At 33.1% G+C, this 17,901-nt stretch overlaps 1 protein-coding gene across 1 annotated transcript; it reads right to left on the minus strand.

Annotated features, from left to right (window-relative positions):
* Positions 1-3,181: 3,181 nt before the first annotated feature.
* Positions 3,182-16,861, minus strand: LOC124934885 (homeobox-leucine zipper protein ROC4-like). The gene is made up of 6 exons (XM_047475376.1): positions 16,707-16,861; positions 11,849-11,952; positions 4,947-5,122; positions 4,769-4,858; positions 3,469-3,681; positions 3,182-3,361 (listed from the first exon to the last, which is right to left on the minus strand). Exons 1-6 carry the CDS (start codon positions 16,859-16,861, stop codon positions 3,182-3,184), a joined length of 918 nt encoding a protein of 305 aa, XP_047331332.1.
* Between the last annotated feature and the right edge of the window lie 1,040 nt (positions 16,862-17,901).

The following is a 17,901-nucleotide window of genomic DNA, read 5'->3' on the forward strand; positions in this document are numbered from 1 at the left end:
TGTCCAAGTTGTGTGTGTTGCTTCAAGATGAAACAAACTACTTCCGCACTTGAACTCGGTTCAAGAGTTTGCGACAACTTGTGTAGTGTTGAGGCCGGTATTAATCTCTAACCGGATTAGTACCAACTGTTGTGAGTGTATAAGTGTTCTAATTTAGCTGGACCCCGGTCCTCTATCGGCGATGCTGAAACAAACTATTTCCGCACTTAAACTCGATTCAAGAGTTTGAGACAATTTGTGTAGTGTTGAGACCGATATTAATCTCTAACCGGATTAGTACCAACCATTGTGAGTGTATAAGCGTTCTCTTTTAGTCGGACTCCGGTCGTCTATTGGCGATCCTGATTCTATCATAAATTATAATAAATACTTAAATAAATAAAAGCATCCATTAGATATTGATCCAACGCGCGATTTTGACTACCTCTTCATTACCCTTACTTTTTCTCTTCATTTAAAAAAAGACCTGTTACATAATAAATTGATATAAATCAATTCATTAAGGTTAGAATAAAAATTAACACCATTAAATTTATTTTATTCAATCTGTTAATTGATCATCAAACTATTAAATGTTAATTCAACAAATTAACATTTACATTTCGATCAAATTTCACTCAATAATTCACATTTGAATTTCGTGTGAATTTAATTTGATTTTATTACTTATATTATACTTTACATTCATTAGTGAAATTTATATAAATAGTTTAAAATTCCCAAACGGAAGCCACCGGTTCTAGGTTCGGGAGTTCTTAGTTGGGTGAGAGAGTCCACGGTGCAATGTTCGATTTCTCGGTCGGATATAAATATCCTCGGTCAGACCTCTCAGTCCTTGTTGAAAAATCTCGGTCTTGGTCAAAAAGCCTCGGTCAGATCTCCCAATCCTGATCGAATATCCTCAGTTGGATTTCTCGGTCCTAGTCAAACCTATCGATCTAGGAACATGAAAAATATAAATTTTGCAGTTTTAATTTAGGACCGAATCCTTTGATCCAAGGGATTGAGTACCTTCACAAAGTTCTAAGGAACATCATCTCAAAGTTTGATTTAACCTGGATGATGTCGATTTAATCATAATTGTTTAGGGACCAAAATTGGCTTTTTGTTTTGTAATAAGTGTAAAGAGCTTGCCAATAGCTTCCTTATACTTCATATGATTGATTCTTACCAAACATGAATGCTTGTTATTAGTTTTGACCCATTCAAAAACTTAAAATTTTCATTTATTTTGAAATTTTTTTATTTTAATCAAACATGATCGGGATGGATCAAACATGATCCAAATAAGTGTCCAACATCATTATAAACTTGTTAGAAAGCTTTCTGGGTTATTGTTCTTGATGATTAGCTCAAGAACATAAAACACGATTTTGAATTTTTTAAATTCAAATTTAGGGTTTTTTAATTTAGATCGATTGATTGTGTTTGTCTTGAACAGAAAACTCACAAATGATCCTTAGACATTTCTCAATCAAGAAATCGATTAACCAGGCAATATATTGAACTATCATAACTGAAATGTAAAAATTCCAATTCAAACTGATAATTCGATATAGAGGATGATTAGAAGCTTACTAAGGATTTAAGAAAACTCCTTAAATTATAGGAAAGTTTTAGGGATGTCTGAATCCAAGCTTTGATTTCTTATACAAAATTTCCGAAAATCCAAAAGCTTTGAAGCTTTAATGTCAGATTTCTTAAATTTCTTGATTGAGGGCTTGAGAGTGAATCTCTTGCCTTCAAATTTATCAAGGAAGCCATTTATAGCCTCAAATAGTCAAAAGATATCAATGGTCTTTTGATTGTTCTTCCGGCCAATTGCCAATGTAGGTCTAATTACAATCCTAGATGTAGGGAAACTGATCATTGAAGTAGGGTGATCATTTCACTTTTTGAATCAGTCCAAATGATAAAGAAATGACATAGTTCCATCTTTAAAAAATCAAAAATGGTTGTTGTTCTTATCCTCCCAGCGTCGCGATGAAAACGAAGATCTCAGGCGAAACGACGTCTTTCTGGGAGAAAATGCGGACGCAGAGCATTCCGTCAGCGTGCGGGCATTCTATTAGCATTAGAGGAGACGACATTAAAGTATTTGTTCGCTGCTTCGCGCGTCCGTTGCATTGGGTGACACAACGTGTTCCTGAGCGTGGAATGAAAATCCAGCGCCTATCCGAAGATCGCGGTTTCGGCTATAGCAATCTCTCGGATATTGGCTACACCCGATTATAGATTTGTTTTTTATTTAAAACCTTAAGGGTTTATTTGAAATTGAATTTTTACCGTCTTTATTTTTAAATCTTTAAAATACACAAAATATTTAAAATAAATATGACATTTATTTTGTCATTTTGAGTTTAAATAAACAACTTATTTGAGATAAAATGGATACAACATTTATCATAAATTATTTGTTTTAATCCCTTTAACTTTTTTAAAATTAAATTGAGATAACATGGATAGAACATTTATCCAAAATTATTGTATTTGGCCATTACCCTTAATTAATTTAAGATTTAATTATTACAACAATTAATCCAATTAATTTTTTAATTAGATTTTAACTTCGGAGTTAACTATTTTGATAAATTCATTCAAAAATATTCAAAACGATTATTTTATATATCTATATATATATATATATATACCGTACCGAAATAAATTTATACCGAAATCAAGGTACGGTAAATGTAAGAATTTTCATATATTGAAACTTTTGATTAAGTATAAAATATGAATAAAAAATTAAAATATACGATACCGACTCACCCATAAATTTACAAATTAAACTAACTTAAAACCACCCTAGATTGTTCATTAATAAAAAAAATTAATTTTAATTTATAAATTATTTAAATTTAATGAAAGTCAAATTTTATAATTTAAAATTTATTTTGTTCAATATTATAAATTATTAATAAGGTTAACTTCATAGATAGCTACGTTACAATTAAATTAAAAACTAAGAAAATGATATATTAATTATTACACACGATTTATTTTAATTTATACATTTAAATTTATGATGTAATATATTATATAAATTAGGTATATAAGTATTAATAAATTAATTATATAATAATAACTATAATATGTTTACCATCCCTTATTAACCATCCCTAAGAAAAGGAAGAGATAAAGTTTCCAAGGAAAAAAAAAACCTTCATGCTAAAATTGATTAAAAACATATTTTACCGCTAATTTGATCATGAGGAGAAGTTATAATCGCCAAGCATAGGCATTGTCTCTTGAGTGAACCAAGCCACCTTTGAGCACCAAAAGACGAACTGCAACTCATGACTCCTAATGGATGATTGAACTCGTTCTTTTCAAAGTCCAAATGCTCCACCCAAGTTACCTTCAAAACATAAATTCATTTCAAGTTAAAGTATTTATAATATATATGGTCATATTTTAAACAATTCTTAAAGATAAATCATAGACAAATTTAAAACATTTTGTTACCTTGGAGCCACCATTGGGCATATCTTGCACAATACATCCAGAAGGGAACCTCCTACAATTTATAATTGGGTTTGTTTCCGAAATATCATGGTAATTTTCAACAGATACATCCACCATTCCCCATACTCCCTCTGCAACCTGTCTGCTGAATCGAATAAATTTTACTTTCCGAACAGGAATCAAAGACGATAGCGCTTGCAGCTCAGCGTACATCTACAAAATAATATGAAAAAACAATTATGCATGTATTGTAGTGATGTTATCGATTTGGTCGGTCTGTTCATTCAAATTCACAACTAAACTGTTAGCAGTCGAGTTTTGAAAATAAATGTCATAACATAGAAAAATAAACACGTTGTCCAATAGATTATACACCTTGCAGAGAAAATAACGATTAACTCTCCCGACTTCATTAATTTTTCAAAATGAATATCAAAAAATATTATAATAATAGTAGTACTATATAGATGATATATATTAGATAACTACAATAATTGAAGGTTCGACGGTTTATTTCAAACCAGATAATCCAATAAAACATAATCGAGATTATTACTCAAATATATAGACATATCATATTAGTCGCCTCAATCCAAACATCCTAGCAACTATCCAAGAACTGATTTTTCATGCATATATATTGTAATACAACATTTTTTGTAATACAACATTTTTTCATGCATATATATTTAAATATTACATAAAATTCACTTTGAAAAAAAATAATTATATTCTAGTTCGAAAGTAAAAACTTTATTTATTTTTTAAAAATGGTCAGATAAGTTTTATGGTTTAAAACTTAATTATAAAAAATAGTTGGTAATAATTATAAGTATAACCAACTTAGATATATTTATATATTTAATTTTAATCCTAATAAGTGAGTTTAACAATTTGACTGCTACTAAATCGACCAACCAAACTGTGGTTATGATTAGCGGATTCACAAACCATGATCAGATAGTTAGGTTGATTTTCAGTTTGATTTAAACCAATGCCATTCAGGTAAAGATAACAGGTATCGAAGACAAATATCACCTATACAAATTAAATTGTAACATGAATTGTCACGACTTCAATAAAATGAACCTACACTATATTGGAAAAACAACAATAAGGTCACAAAAATATATAGAAAAATAATAGAATAAAAACATTTGTAACAGCTAAAAACACTATATTGGAAAAACTAAATTCACAAAAATATATAGAAAAATAATAGAATAAAAACATTTGTAACAGCTAAAATTGATATGCTAACCCTATTCGACGTGATTAAATATTAGAATAAGAAAATTACCATTTTCAAGTTTGTTCCATTGTCTTCTTGAATTATGTCTATAAGTGCACTCGTACCAATTATGGTTTGACATAAATATGGCCATTGATTCTACATAAATAACAAATAAAAGGTTAAATTATGTAATCACATATAAATGATTTTAATTAAGAAATGATTAGTTCATATATATACTTACTTCATCCATCAATGCCCTGAGGATTGTGGAGCTGTTGGCGGCAATAATGCCAGACGCCCTGGTGGCATAATGGGTAGAATTGTTGTCGGGTTTAATTTCTAAACAAGGAGCGAACAACTTGACGTACTCTCCGAGGTTTAGAGATTCCATAACTCCTCCTCCTTCGCCTACGATTTCTATCCATAGAGGATCATTTACATTAACTAAAATGGTCAATTCCACTGGTGAAAAAGGGGTCAAAACCGAGAGTTAAAACTCTCGGTTTTGACCCTATAACTTTCGGTGAAGACACCTTACCGAAGGTTTTAGTAACCCTCGCCATCCCTCGGTATTGACACTGTCGGGACTTTGAAAAGGAGAAAAACCGAAAGTTATATGAAAACTTTCGGGTTTTTCTCTTTGTGGAAAAACCGAGGGTTTTACAAGAACTTTCGGTTTTTCTCTTTTTGGAAAAACCGAGGGTTTTACAAAGACCTCTCGGTTTTCCTCTTTTGTGGAAAAACCGAGGGTTTTATAAAGACCTTTCGGTTTTCCTCTTTTTACAAATAACTTTCGGTTTTTCTCTGTGGAAAAACCGAGGGTTTTGCAAAGAACTTTCGGTTATACCCGAAGAGGAAAACCGAGAGTTATTTACAAAACTTTCGGTTTTCCTCTTCGGTTAAAACCGAAAGTTTTGTAAATAACTCTCGATTTTCCTCTTCTTGTAAAACCGAGAGTTTTCCACTAACTCTCGGTTTTCTCCTTTTCAAGAAAACCGAAAGTTATATTAAAACTCTCGGTTTTTACCCGAAGAGGAAAACCGAAAGTTTTGTAAATAACTCTTGGTTTTCCTCTTTAGGATAAAAACCGAGGGTTTGTCATATAACTCTCGGTTTTCTCTTTGGCTTAAAACCGAGAGGTTTCTAATATCTCTCGTTTTTTCCAAAAAGAGAAAAACCGAGAGATTTCAATATTACTTTCGGTTTTTTCCCCTAAATTTTTAAAAATGTGCGGATTATTTTGCTCGCAACCAAAACCTAACCAAAACCTGTTCAGCCAAACCAATATATTAATGATAAAAGAAATGCAGCATACATTAAACGATCACATTAATTGATCGTGAACATTACAAAATTCGAAACCAAACTAATATTCCGAACAATCTGTTATAAATTCAACCTATAATGAAAACATGTTTTGAATCGAAACTACCTTAGCTTGTGGGGGGAGGAGGTGGTTGTTGCCTCATATATAATTCGATTCTCTCCATTCTCGCGTTCATCTCTGACTTCTCCCTCTCCATTTTTTCGGTAATCTCTGACTTCTCCCTCTCCATTTTTTCGGTAATCTCTAACTTCTCCCTCTCCATTCTTTCCACAATTTCTTGCTTTTCCGATTGCAATTCTTCCATTTTCTGCCTTCTTTCTTCATCTCTCTTCTCCAGTTCCTCCAACTTGAGCTTCATTATTTGATTCTCTTCTAACAATCGCTCACTGTTTCGCTGTGAACTGTTTCCACTACGACGATCCTCACGAAAGTGTGTGGGCCGGACGCCTGATCCCATTCCGAACACTACCCCGTGTTTTTGTTGTCCGAACACCCTCTCCGTCAATTCAAAATCTGATATTCCCGGTTCGTTACTAACAACCTCTTCCATCTCAGCCTGCACAATTCAAATAAAATATCATTTCTATAATAAAAAACTAGACTTATTCAATTCACTTACAATTTTCTCTTGCACGTGTTCGTCCGGGACGGGTGTTGGGTTTTCTTGTGTCGGTTTTGGTGTACGGGTCCTCTTGAATACTTCAATTACAGACGGTGGCCGTCCCATTTCAATCGCCTGTTGAAATAAATGATTTATATAATTAATAACAATCTACATATTAAGTTATTACAAATAATGTACTTACCAACTCGTCTTCAATTTGTGCAAACGGTCTACTTCCCGTTCGATGCGGGAATTTTAGATTCTTCCGATTCATCATATTTGTAGAACTGTGTCTCTGTATTTGAAATAACAAATGAAGTTAGATTAATTAATATCAACTTTTATTTGAATTATGAAACCGTACCTTAAACGTTTCTGTGAAGAAATGGTTGCGACACACAAACTCCCAATCATCTCGATCGTAGTCCGGTGGAGGATTAGCCAGTACCGCCGCCTCGTCTCCTTTGTGGACGCGGATATAATTCTTGTTCAAATCCGACCGCCATCTATCCCATATCTGATTGGCGTGTCCCAACCCGGTCTTTCGAAAATACTCAATGTCGCCATTAGTCGCTTCGAACGGATCCTGAAAAAAATAACATCCAAATGTTACAAATAATTATTTAATGACGTAATGTATATTAATCAAGTTATAAGTATTACCTTGATAGCAGTCCACAGTGAATCCAATTGGTCTGCACTTAAAGCCTTCCACTTGAGAAGACGGTGTGAGACGGCTGCGGGGTCCCGGATAATCGACCCCACATGTCTAGACCACCTTGTCCTTCCCACGTCTGTACCGCCTGGCCTCCCATCCTTCTCTCTAAACGTTAGAGGGATCCTCGTCCCCGCTAGCCTCTTAGACAGCGCAATATTCTTGTTCTTCCCCCGTCTTTTACGGGCAGAAGATTCTTCAAAATTATCAAAATCTTAATTAAATATGTCAATCAATTGAAACACTAACTAATTTGTAAACGAAATACCTGTCGATGATGGGTCGGGAGTGGTCCCGTGCTCCTCCTCGTCATCCTGCTCCTCGATAGGCTCCTCAAGACCCTCGTCTTCAGCCTCATCGGTAGGCAGGTTATCCGCGAATGTGCTCTCTATATACTCTGCGAAGTCATCAATATCGTCTTCAGTCTCGTATGTTCGGGGAGGCGCAGTAGCTATCGGGACCACAGGAATCGGTGGTTGGTCTCTCGAAGACGATCCTCGTTGCTTTAACAACTCGGATTGGGCAAGTAGGTTTTGGTAACTCTTATCCAATTTCTTGGGTGTCTTCCTCATACTCTTCCAAGTTGTTTTAGGACCTTCTGACATTCTTAATTCACACCATTAATAAAAATGAGTGAATAATTGAAATAAAGTAGTAATAAAAATGAATATAAAGTTAAAAACATTATTAAATCTACCTAATTAATTAATCTGAACTATATGTTTGTAAACCGTGGTTTTATTTTTGTCACAATCTTCCAACCGGGTCGGGCTGACATATCAGGGGCGTAGAATACTTGTTTTGCTTGACTCGCCAATATATACGGGTCTTGACTTTGGGTTTTCAAAATTCGGTTTACATTTACACTTACGAAGCCATATTTGTCCACTTTCACTCCTAGTTCCCCCGAGTGTGTATCAAACCACTTACATTTGAATAAAACAACTCGTTTGTGAGAATAATATTGTAATTCGATTATATCCGTCAAAACTCCGTAGTATGACATAGTTTCAGATCCGTTGTACCCCTCAACAACCACCCCACTATTTTGAGTTGTCAAACCTTCGTCGTGTTTTTCTGTACAGAATTTGAATCCGTTTACTTTACACCAAATATACATAGACGAGTACATACTTGGACCTTCTCCTAAGATCTTGAGGTCTCTTGATATGTCGTTCATTTCTGCTAAATGGGCGACCTATATATGTATCCGAAATAAAGTTGTTAATATGAATAAAAAGAGTTAGGATATATGGTTTGTAATTTACTCACTCGATGTTTGAAATATGCGGCAAACGTTTCTCCACTTGACTCGTTGTTATAATCTCTGCAAATAGATCGAATGTTAATTAGTAACACTCTTTAATGCTAATTAGTAACAGCAACTTTGAAACTTACATGTAAAAAGGTTCTGCTTCGGGACAATTTTTCAAAATGTAAGAATGAGCTGTCACTCGATCTATATAATCCAAGTTGTATACTTTTCCGTTGGATAGGTCTTCCAATGATGCAAATATTGAAATCCCCGAGATTTCAGGTTGTGCATTTTCTTGATCTTGTTCCTCCATATACCTGGCACATAAGCTAATACTTTCGTTAACAAGATAGCTCTCGCTTATAGAGGCTTCGGGGTGGTTATTATTCCGCAAATATCTTTTCATTGTACCCATGTAATGTTCAAAGGGATACATCCATCGATACTGAACAGGTCCTCCAAGCAAAGCCTCAAATGACAAGTGAACCGGGAGATGCATCATGATGTCGAAGATTGACGGCGGAAAAATCATTTCAAATTTGCAAAGTGTCAATGTAATATCCATGTACAATTGTTCCAGGTCCTCTTGAATCAACTCTTTGAAGCACAACAACCGAAAGAAACGAGACAAATTTACTAACGCATCATACACATACTCTGGAAGCAATCCACGAGTTGCTAAAGGAATTAGATATTCCAACAAGATGTGACAATCGTGACTCTTTAATCCCGAAAGTTTTTTCTCTTCCAAATTTACACAACCCCCGATATTTGAGCAAAACCCATCAGGCAACTTGAGATCTTTCAAGAAGTTACAAAGACGTATTTTATTTTCGGATGTCAAAGTGAAAGGCGCTTCTGGATAATGAACAACTCCTTCATCATTTATAGGATGTAACCATGATTTTATGCCTAAGAGTTCTAAGTCTTTACGAGCTTTAGGACCATCCTTAGTCTTCTCTTTCACATTCATTATTGTTCCCAACACGCTATCACAGATATTTTTCTCAATATGCATCACATCCAAATTATGTCTCAATAATAGCGATTTCCAATAAGGTAGACGGAAGAAAATGCTAAGTTTGTTCCAATTGTCTCCCCGCGTTTCATGATATATCTTGGTTCTCTTGCTCATATCCGCACTAAGAATAATGTCTTCTAGGTCTCGTGCTTGCTCATAACTTTCTTGCCCCGTTAACAATCTAGGGGGATCCCTATAATCAGTTCGACCATCAAACGACTCTTTATCCCTTCTGTATTTGTGCTTCGGTGGAAGGAAACTTCTGTGACCCAAGTAACATTGTTTGGAACCATGAACCAATCGAAGGGATACCGTGTCGTTGTTACAACAAGGACAAGCAAATTTACCTTTCGTACTCCAGCCTGATAAATTCGCGTATGCGGGAAAGTCGTTAATGGTCCACAACAACGCCGCTCGCATGTTAAAGTATTGCGAGGTGTGTGCATCAAACGTTCTCACACCTGTTTGCCACAGTTCATGCAACTCTTCCATCAATGGCTGGAGAAATATGTCAATTGCATCTCCCGGACTCTTTGGACCCGGAATTAACATAGATAAAATGAAATTGCTAGAATCCATGCAAGTCGTGGGTGACACATTATAAGGTACTAGAATTACCGGCCAAACACTGTATGATTTTTTCCCATTTGCAAATGGTTGAAACCCATCGCTTGATAAACCAAGTCTTACGTTTCGAGATTCTGAAGCAAAATCTGTATAATTTTCATCAAACGTCTTCCAAGTTAAGGAATCAGCGGGGTGTCTCAACGTATCACTGTCAACTCTTCCTTCTTTATGCCATCTCATCATTGGAGCCGTTTTTGAGGACATGTATAGTCTTTGCAGTCTTGGTATTAAAGGGAAATATCTCACCACCTTTTTTGGAATGAATTTCCCGTTTTGCTTCTCCCGAACTGTCCCACTTGTTTGGTCGACTTTCCATCTTGAAAGACCGCAAACTCTGCACGAATCTTCATTTATGTCGTCCTTCCAAAATAGCATACAGTTGTTCTTACATGCGTCTATCTTCTCATATTTAAGCCCGATATCAGTAATGAATTTTTTACTTTCGTAGTACGAGTTTGGCAATTGAGCGTCAATCGGTAATATGTAGTCTTTAAGCAGACGCAGCAACATATCGAACGAAGAATTCGTCCATTGACATACATTTTTTATGTGAAGTAGTTTCAGTAGTGCCGATGATTTCGTTATTCGAGCACCTTCATACAATGGCCGTTTGGAATCATCAAGCAATTTATAAAATTTTTGCGCATCTTCGACTGGTTCATCGTTGCTCGGGACGTCATTAACGTTGGGGAACATATCGTTTATAAATTCGTGCATATAACGTTCTTCGTTGACCTGTTCATTAACTGTATTATTCATCTCCTGTCTCGGATCGTTGAATTCCGGCACGGCATCCTCCGACTGATCATCGTCGTCATCATCATCGTAGTCATCGGCATCTTCATCGACATCTTCATTAACCACTTGAGTAGTACGTCTCTTTTCTCCATGAAAATACCAATACTCATAATGAATATTTATTCTATAAACGATGAGGTGAGTCTTCACTTTGTCTATTTCCATAAACGGCGTGTTCAAGCATTTCACGCAGGGACATTTCACGGTTTGTCGGGATGTATTCCTAACAGCATACTCGAGGAATTTGTCAACACCTTCCTCGTATTCTGGATGATCTCGATGTAAGGTCATCCATCTTTTATCGGGTACTTCCATATTTCTAATAAAATGGAAAACAACCCGGATTATTATTTACTTATATTTGTCTAAATTAATTAGGCTTACATAATGCTAACATAATTTCTATCTAATCTATCATTATCCAACCAATAATCAATTTAATCTAATATTATCGAAGCCCAATTCCACATAAACAAACAATATTTCATTCATATACATTTCAAACCTAATTTCACATTATTTCATTCATATACATTTCAACAATATCTAACATTATCCAAGCCAAATTTCACCTAAACAAACATTAATATGTCATTCATATACATTTCAAACCTAATCTAACATTATCCAAACCAATCTGGCCTAATTCAAATAACCAATCATTATTAATCTAACCAATTTTTTAAACTAATCAAACCTAGTCAAACACTATTTCAATCATACATAATTCAAACAATTTAATTCATACCTAAAATCCAATATAATCCTAACAACATAAAAATCCTTAAAAACTGACCTTTTTTAGCTGGAGAGGCGCGGCGACGGTGGAGAGGCGCGGGGACGGTGGAGGAGGCAGTTGAAGGTGGAATAACCTCGGCGATCTTCAAGAGACAGACGGTCCTAATCCAAAATCAGACACAATCAAACCATGTAATGTAACTTAAATTCGACATGAATCCAACATTAATCAAACAATTTCACACTAAATCTAATAACCAAAATCAAATCTAATCCAAGCAATTCAATTCTAACATAATCTCAATAACTATCAATCAAACCAAATAACCAAACCTAAACCAAACTCAATATAAACAAATTTTTAACATTAATCAAACCTAATAACCAAACCTAAATCAAAATCAATAACCATTAATCAAACCAATTAACCATACATCAATCAAACCCAATATAAACCTATTGTTAACATTAATCAAACCAAAATCAAACCTCAATCAAACCAAAATCAAACATAAATCAAACCAAAATCAAACCTCAATCAAACCAAAATCAAACCAATCTTAACTAAATCAAACAAAAATCAAACCTCATTCCAACCAAAATCAAACCAATCTAAACTAAGTCAAACAAAAATCAAACCATAATCCTAAATTAAACAAAATGTAACATAAATCAACAAATCCAAACCAAATCTCACATATATAACATCAATCATTCAAACAGATTCAATCAGATTCAATAATAAGATTAATAATTCCTAATTCTAACAAATCCTAAAAACTAACCCTAAAATCTAACATATATAACACTAATATATATAAATTAACTTGAAATCCTAACATATATAACACTAATATATATAAATAAACCTGAAATCCAAGAACTGACCTTCAATCGTCGGCGGAGGCTGGCTGAGGCGCGGCTGAGAGCGGCGGAGGCGCGGCAGCAGAATTTCAATCGGGTCCGCGGCAGATCTTCGACCGGTGGCGGCTTCAAGATGGCGGCGTCTTGGCGGCTTCAAGGCGGCGTCGTCTTCTTCAGGATCGAAGGGTGTCGTCTTGGCGGAGGGTGTCGGCTGAGAGCGGCGCTGGCGAAGAGAAGCGGCGGGAGAGAGAGAGTCGGATCGAAGAAGAAAAAACGGGGAAGAAAGAAAGAAGGGTTTTTTTTTAATTAAATAGTTGATTCCCGAGAGTTTTATGAAAACTCTCGGAATTTAAATATCCAAAAACCGAGAGTTTTCATATAACTCTCGGTTTTATGAAAATAATCAAAACCGAGAGTTATAAGAAAACTCTCGGTTTTTGGATATTTAAATTCCGAGAGTTTTCATAAAACTCTCGGTTTTGATTATTTGTTTACATTTTTACTATTAAAATTAAATGCACAAAACCGAGAGGTTTTAGTAAATCTGTCGTATTTTATGCATATTTCCGAAAGTTATTTATTTAACTTTCGGTTTTAGAACATGACAAATTGTTAAATTATTTGGATTCTCACTTTCTAATAACGATGAACAACATGAATTTAACACATTTGATATCCTGAAAACATTTCTCAATCCATATGATCAAACATTACACAAATACATAGAATAATCCTACATAAACATTCATATACACTTCTCTTTATGATCTAACACATTCTTGAACATTTTAACATTAAACACAAACTAAAATTTTAAAATAAAACACACACTTGATAATATTAGTTAGGAGTCTAGATTATAACCAAAAAAACCAATTAATTTAACAATTTGGGACATATTAATTCCGAGAGTTAATCATAAAACTCTCGGTTTTTATGGGTATTTCCGAAAGTTTTACCCAAAACTCTCGGAATTTCTATGTCACAAAATGTTAAATTAATTGGTTCCTAATCTTCTAATGGATTTGAACATTATTAATTTAACACATTTAATACCTTAACACATCACCCATATGATCAAACTTTATACACATTCATGTCATCATATATAAACACAAACATATAAATACACTTCTTTATATAATCAAACACAATCATAAACATTTTAACATTAAACACAATCTTAATTTTTAAAAAACAACACACACTTTATTAGATTAATTAAGATTCTAGATTGGAGTGTATCAAACAAATAATTTTCCAAATTATGATTTGGTAACACCGAAAGTTAATAGTAAAACTTTCGGTTTTTTGCGTGTCACCGAGAGTTTTAAGGAAACCTCACGGTTTAAACAAGGGTCAAAACCGAAGGTTCATTTGAAAACCTTCGGTTTTTACCCTTCCCCATACTTAGAAAATTTTCAGATTTTTTTAATGTAAGGTAAAAACCGAAGGTTTATTTGAAAACCTTCGGTTTTTACCCTTCCCCATACTTAGAAAAAAATCAGATTTTTTAAATGTAAGGTAAAAACCGAAGGTTTATTTGAAAACCTTCGGTTTTTACCCTTCCCCATACTTAGAAAATTTTCAGATTTTTTTAATGTAAGGTAAAAACCGAAGGTTTATTTGAAAACCTTCGGTTTTTACCCTTCCCCATACTTAGAAAAAAATCAGATTTTTTAAATGTAAGGTAAAAACCGAAGGTTTATTTGAAAACCTTCGGTTTTTACCCTTCCCCATACTTAGAAAAAAATCAGATTTTTTTAATGTAAGGTAAAAAACGAAGGTTTATTTGAAAACCTTCGGTTTTTACCCTTCCTCATACTTAGAAAATTTTCAGATTTTTTTAATGTAAGGTAAAAACCGAAGGTTTATTTGAAAACCTTCGGTTTTTACCCTTCCCCATACTTAGAAAATTTTCAGATTTTTTTAATGTAAGGTAAAAACCGAAGGTTTATTTGAAAACCTTCGGTTTTTACCCTTCCCCATACTTAGAAAAAAATCAGATTTTTTTAATGTAAGGTAAAAACCGAAGGTTTATTTGAAAACCTTCGGTTTTTACCCTTCCCCATACTTAGAAAATTTTCAGATTTTTTTAATGTAAGGTAAAAACCGAAGGTTTATTTGAAAACCTTCGGTTTTTACACTTCCCCATACTTAGAAAAAAATCAGATTTTTTTAATGTAAGGTAAAAACCGAAGGTTTATTTAAAAACCTTCGGTTTTTACCCTTCCCCATACTTAGAAAATTTTCAGATTTTTTTAATGTAAGGTAAAAACCGAAGGTTTATTTGAAAACCTTCGGTTTTTACCCTTCCCCATACTTAGAAAATTTTCAGATTTTTTTAATGTAAGGTAAAAACCGAAGGTTTATTTGAAAACCTTCGGTTTTTACCCTTCCCCATACTTAGAAAAAAATCAGATTTTTTTAATGTAAGGTAAAAACCGAAGGTTTATTTGAAAACCTTCGGTTTTTACCCTTCCCCATACTTAGAAAAAAATCAGATTTTTTTAATGTAAGGTAAAAACCGAAGGTTTATTTGAAAACCTTCGGTTTTTACCCTTCCCCATACTTAGAAAATTTTCAGATTTTTTTAATGTAAGGTAAAAACCGAAGGTTTATTTGAAAACCTTCGGTTTTTACACTTCCCCATTTTTTTAATGTAAGGTCAAAACCGAAGGTTTATTTGAAAACCTTCGGTTTTTACCCTTCCCCATACTTAGAAAAAAACTAATTTTTTTAATGAAAGGTCAAAACCGAAGGTTTATTTGAAAACCTTCGGTTTTTACCTAAAAAAATGGGTCAAAACCGAAGGTTTTCAAATAAACTTTCGGTTTTGGCGATGCGGTTTTTCTTTAAAAAAATATGAAAAGTCAAAAAACACATAATTAATTAATAAAACATATTAAACCAAACCAAACAAACATAATAACAATAATTCATAAATATTAAAACATAACTGTCATAAACCCATAATAAATCCATAATAAATCTACAAATTAATTATTAGATGGGGTGGAAGGACCGGGTGGTTGATTCAGTCGACTCCTCAACAAGACAAGTTCTTGTTCGAGATTCTCTAATCTCTGAGACATTTCGGCCCGGTCCGCATTGATTTCACTCAGCAAACGACCTCTTTCGGCATCCTTTAGTCGGATTTGTTCCATTTCCAGCGTCATCTTTCTGACCTCTTCCTCACGTGCCGCAATTTCTGATTGTGTTATCAGATTCTAGTAACACGGATGCAGTTTCTCCGGTGTACGCCGAAGTCTCTTCCATGTCGAATCATCACCCATATCCTAAATGCATTTCAGATATATGTATATATATATATATATATTCATCAAACAAAATAACGTAAACTAACATAAATCTAGATCTATAATATATATATATATACAAACTTAAGAAAAATCTAAATCTTACAATAAACAAAACAAAAAAACAAATCAAACAAATTACCTGAAGAGAGGAGAAGAACCCGCGGCTTGGAGGAGGCAGGCGGCGGCGGCGGAGGCGGAAGAGAGAGAAAGGAGAGAAGCGGAATGAAAAAGAGAAGGGTTAGGGTTTGTATTTATAGAGGTTTAGGCCGAAGGTTTTCATAAAACTTTCGGTTTTGATATTAGTCAAAACCGAGGGTTCATTATAAAACCTTCGGAAAAACCAATTTCAAAAATTTGATTTTTTTTTTAATGAGCAAAACCGAAGGTTCTTTGTAAAACTTTCGGAAATGAAATTTTAAAAAAAGGCAAAACCGAAGGGTCTTTGAATAACCTTCGCAATTAAAAAACCAAGGGATTTCAAAACCGAAGGTTTTTCCTAAAACCTTCGCAAATAACCTACACCCAACACTTAGAATTTTTTTGGGTTTTTTGGGAATGTAAAAACCGAAAGTTCTTTGTAGAACTTTCGGTAATAATTAATAAACCCGAAGGTTTTACACCCCACTCGGAATCTATTTTTAATCCCGAAGGATTTGTTCCTCTCTGGAGTATTTAGGAGAGGTTTACAAAACCTTCGGAAAAAACCGTCGGTAAAGCTCCTTTTTTTACACGTGTTCATTCATTGCTTTCTCAGCTAGATCGAGAAAATGTAACTTTCCAATCGAGTTGTGGTAGTTACTATGAGCTTGTCCAATCAGAGCCGAGTTTGATAGGTCAAGAGGCGTTATTTGCCTCCCAAGGCATCTTTGTGCTAAAGTCGTCATCTTGTTTAATTCATCTCTCAAAAGTTGGATCTAGAGTCTCAAACGGGATTCCTCCATAGCGTCATCACACAAATTGTCCTTTTTCAAATTCAGATAAAACTCTGGATCCTGGTGTTTTCAAACAAATTCTTTATCAAATTGGTATCGATACAAAAATTAAATAAACAAAGAAGAAAAAAATGACAACCTACTAGAAGGAAGAAGGCTCTATCTTCTTCTTTTGGATTTAATATCTTCTTCTCCCAATTCCATCTAAGTTTATAATATAAGTTGTTTATTTGGGTCCAAAGTTAACTACATATAATAGTGTAGGATATGTTTAATTGTTTTTATATTAAAAATATAATAATAATTGTATAACTGAAGAAAACACATATACATGTTTTTTTTTTTGTTTATTAATAAAATGTGTTTTTGATAAATATTTTTTATTATTAGTAATTTTTTTAAAACACTTTTAAAAATTATAAAGTAAAAAGTGAAAATTTGAAAATGATTAAAGTCAAAAGTGAAAATTATTTTATTTATATTTTATATAAAAGATATAAATAAATTAATGTAAATTTTTATTTTGGGTGAAAAGTAGATAAAAAGGACTATAAAATAATAATAAATAATGTAAACAATTTTGAAAATTAATATTTATGATTATGATATAATTATTAGAAAATGTCAATTTAAAAAAAAAAAACTCATATAATTGGTTGTGTTTTAAATATAATATATATTTTTATATATGAATATTCTTCTCTAATAAATTTAGACCTAGTTCTACGTACTATTATATTTTTCTCCTTTAATTTTATTATCTAATTTTTTTAAAAATATAGTTCAGTTTGAAATCGTGTTATAATATATAAATTATTAATTTTTAGGCTTAGTATTATTGAGTTAGTGAGAAAAATAGATTATTTAAAAAAAGTTGTTAAGTATGATTTTGAAATATTAATTTTATTTTAAATATTTAAAGAATATTGTATATAATGATAAAATTAAATTAATAATTTAAAATATATAAAATTTTTTATTTTAAATAATAA

This window comes from Impatiens glandulifera, chromosome 4, assembly GCF_907164915.1.
Source record: "Impatiens glandulifera chromosome 4, dImpGla2.1, whole genome shotgun sequence".
Classification (NCBI taxonomy): Eukaryota; Viridiplantae; Streptophyta; class Magnoliopsida; order Ericales; family Balsaminaceae; genus Impatiens; species Impatiens glandulifera.

What these genes read in the sequence shown, in the direction of transcription:
- LOC124934885 (XM_047475376.1), bottom strand. Translation starts at nt 16,861, where the DNA reads ATGACGACTTTAGCACAAAGATGCCTTGGGAGGCAAATAACGCCTCTT. An exon ending in CGCCTCTCCAGCTAAAAAAG is followed by an intron (nt 5,123 to 11,848) that starts GTCAGTTTTTAA and finishes CTCTATGGATAG; the next exon opens with AAATCGTAGGCGAAGGAGGA. An exon ending in TGCCCAATGGTGGCTCCAAG is followed by an intron (nt 3,362 to 3,468) that starts GTAACAAAATGT and finishes TATGTTTTGAAG; the next exon opens with GTAACTTGGGTGGAGCATTT.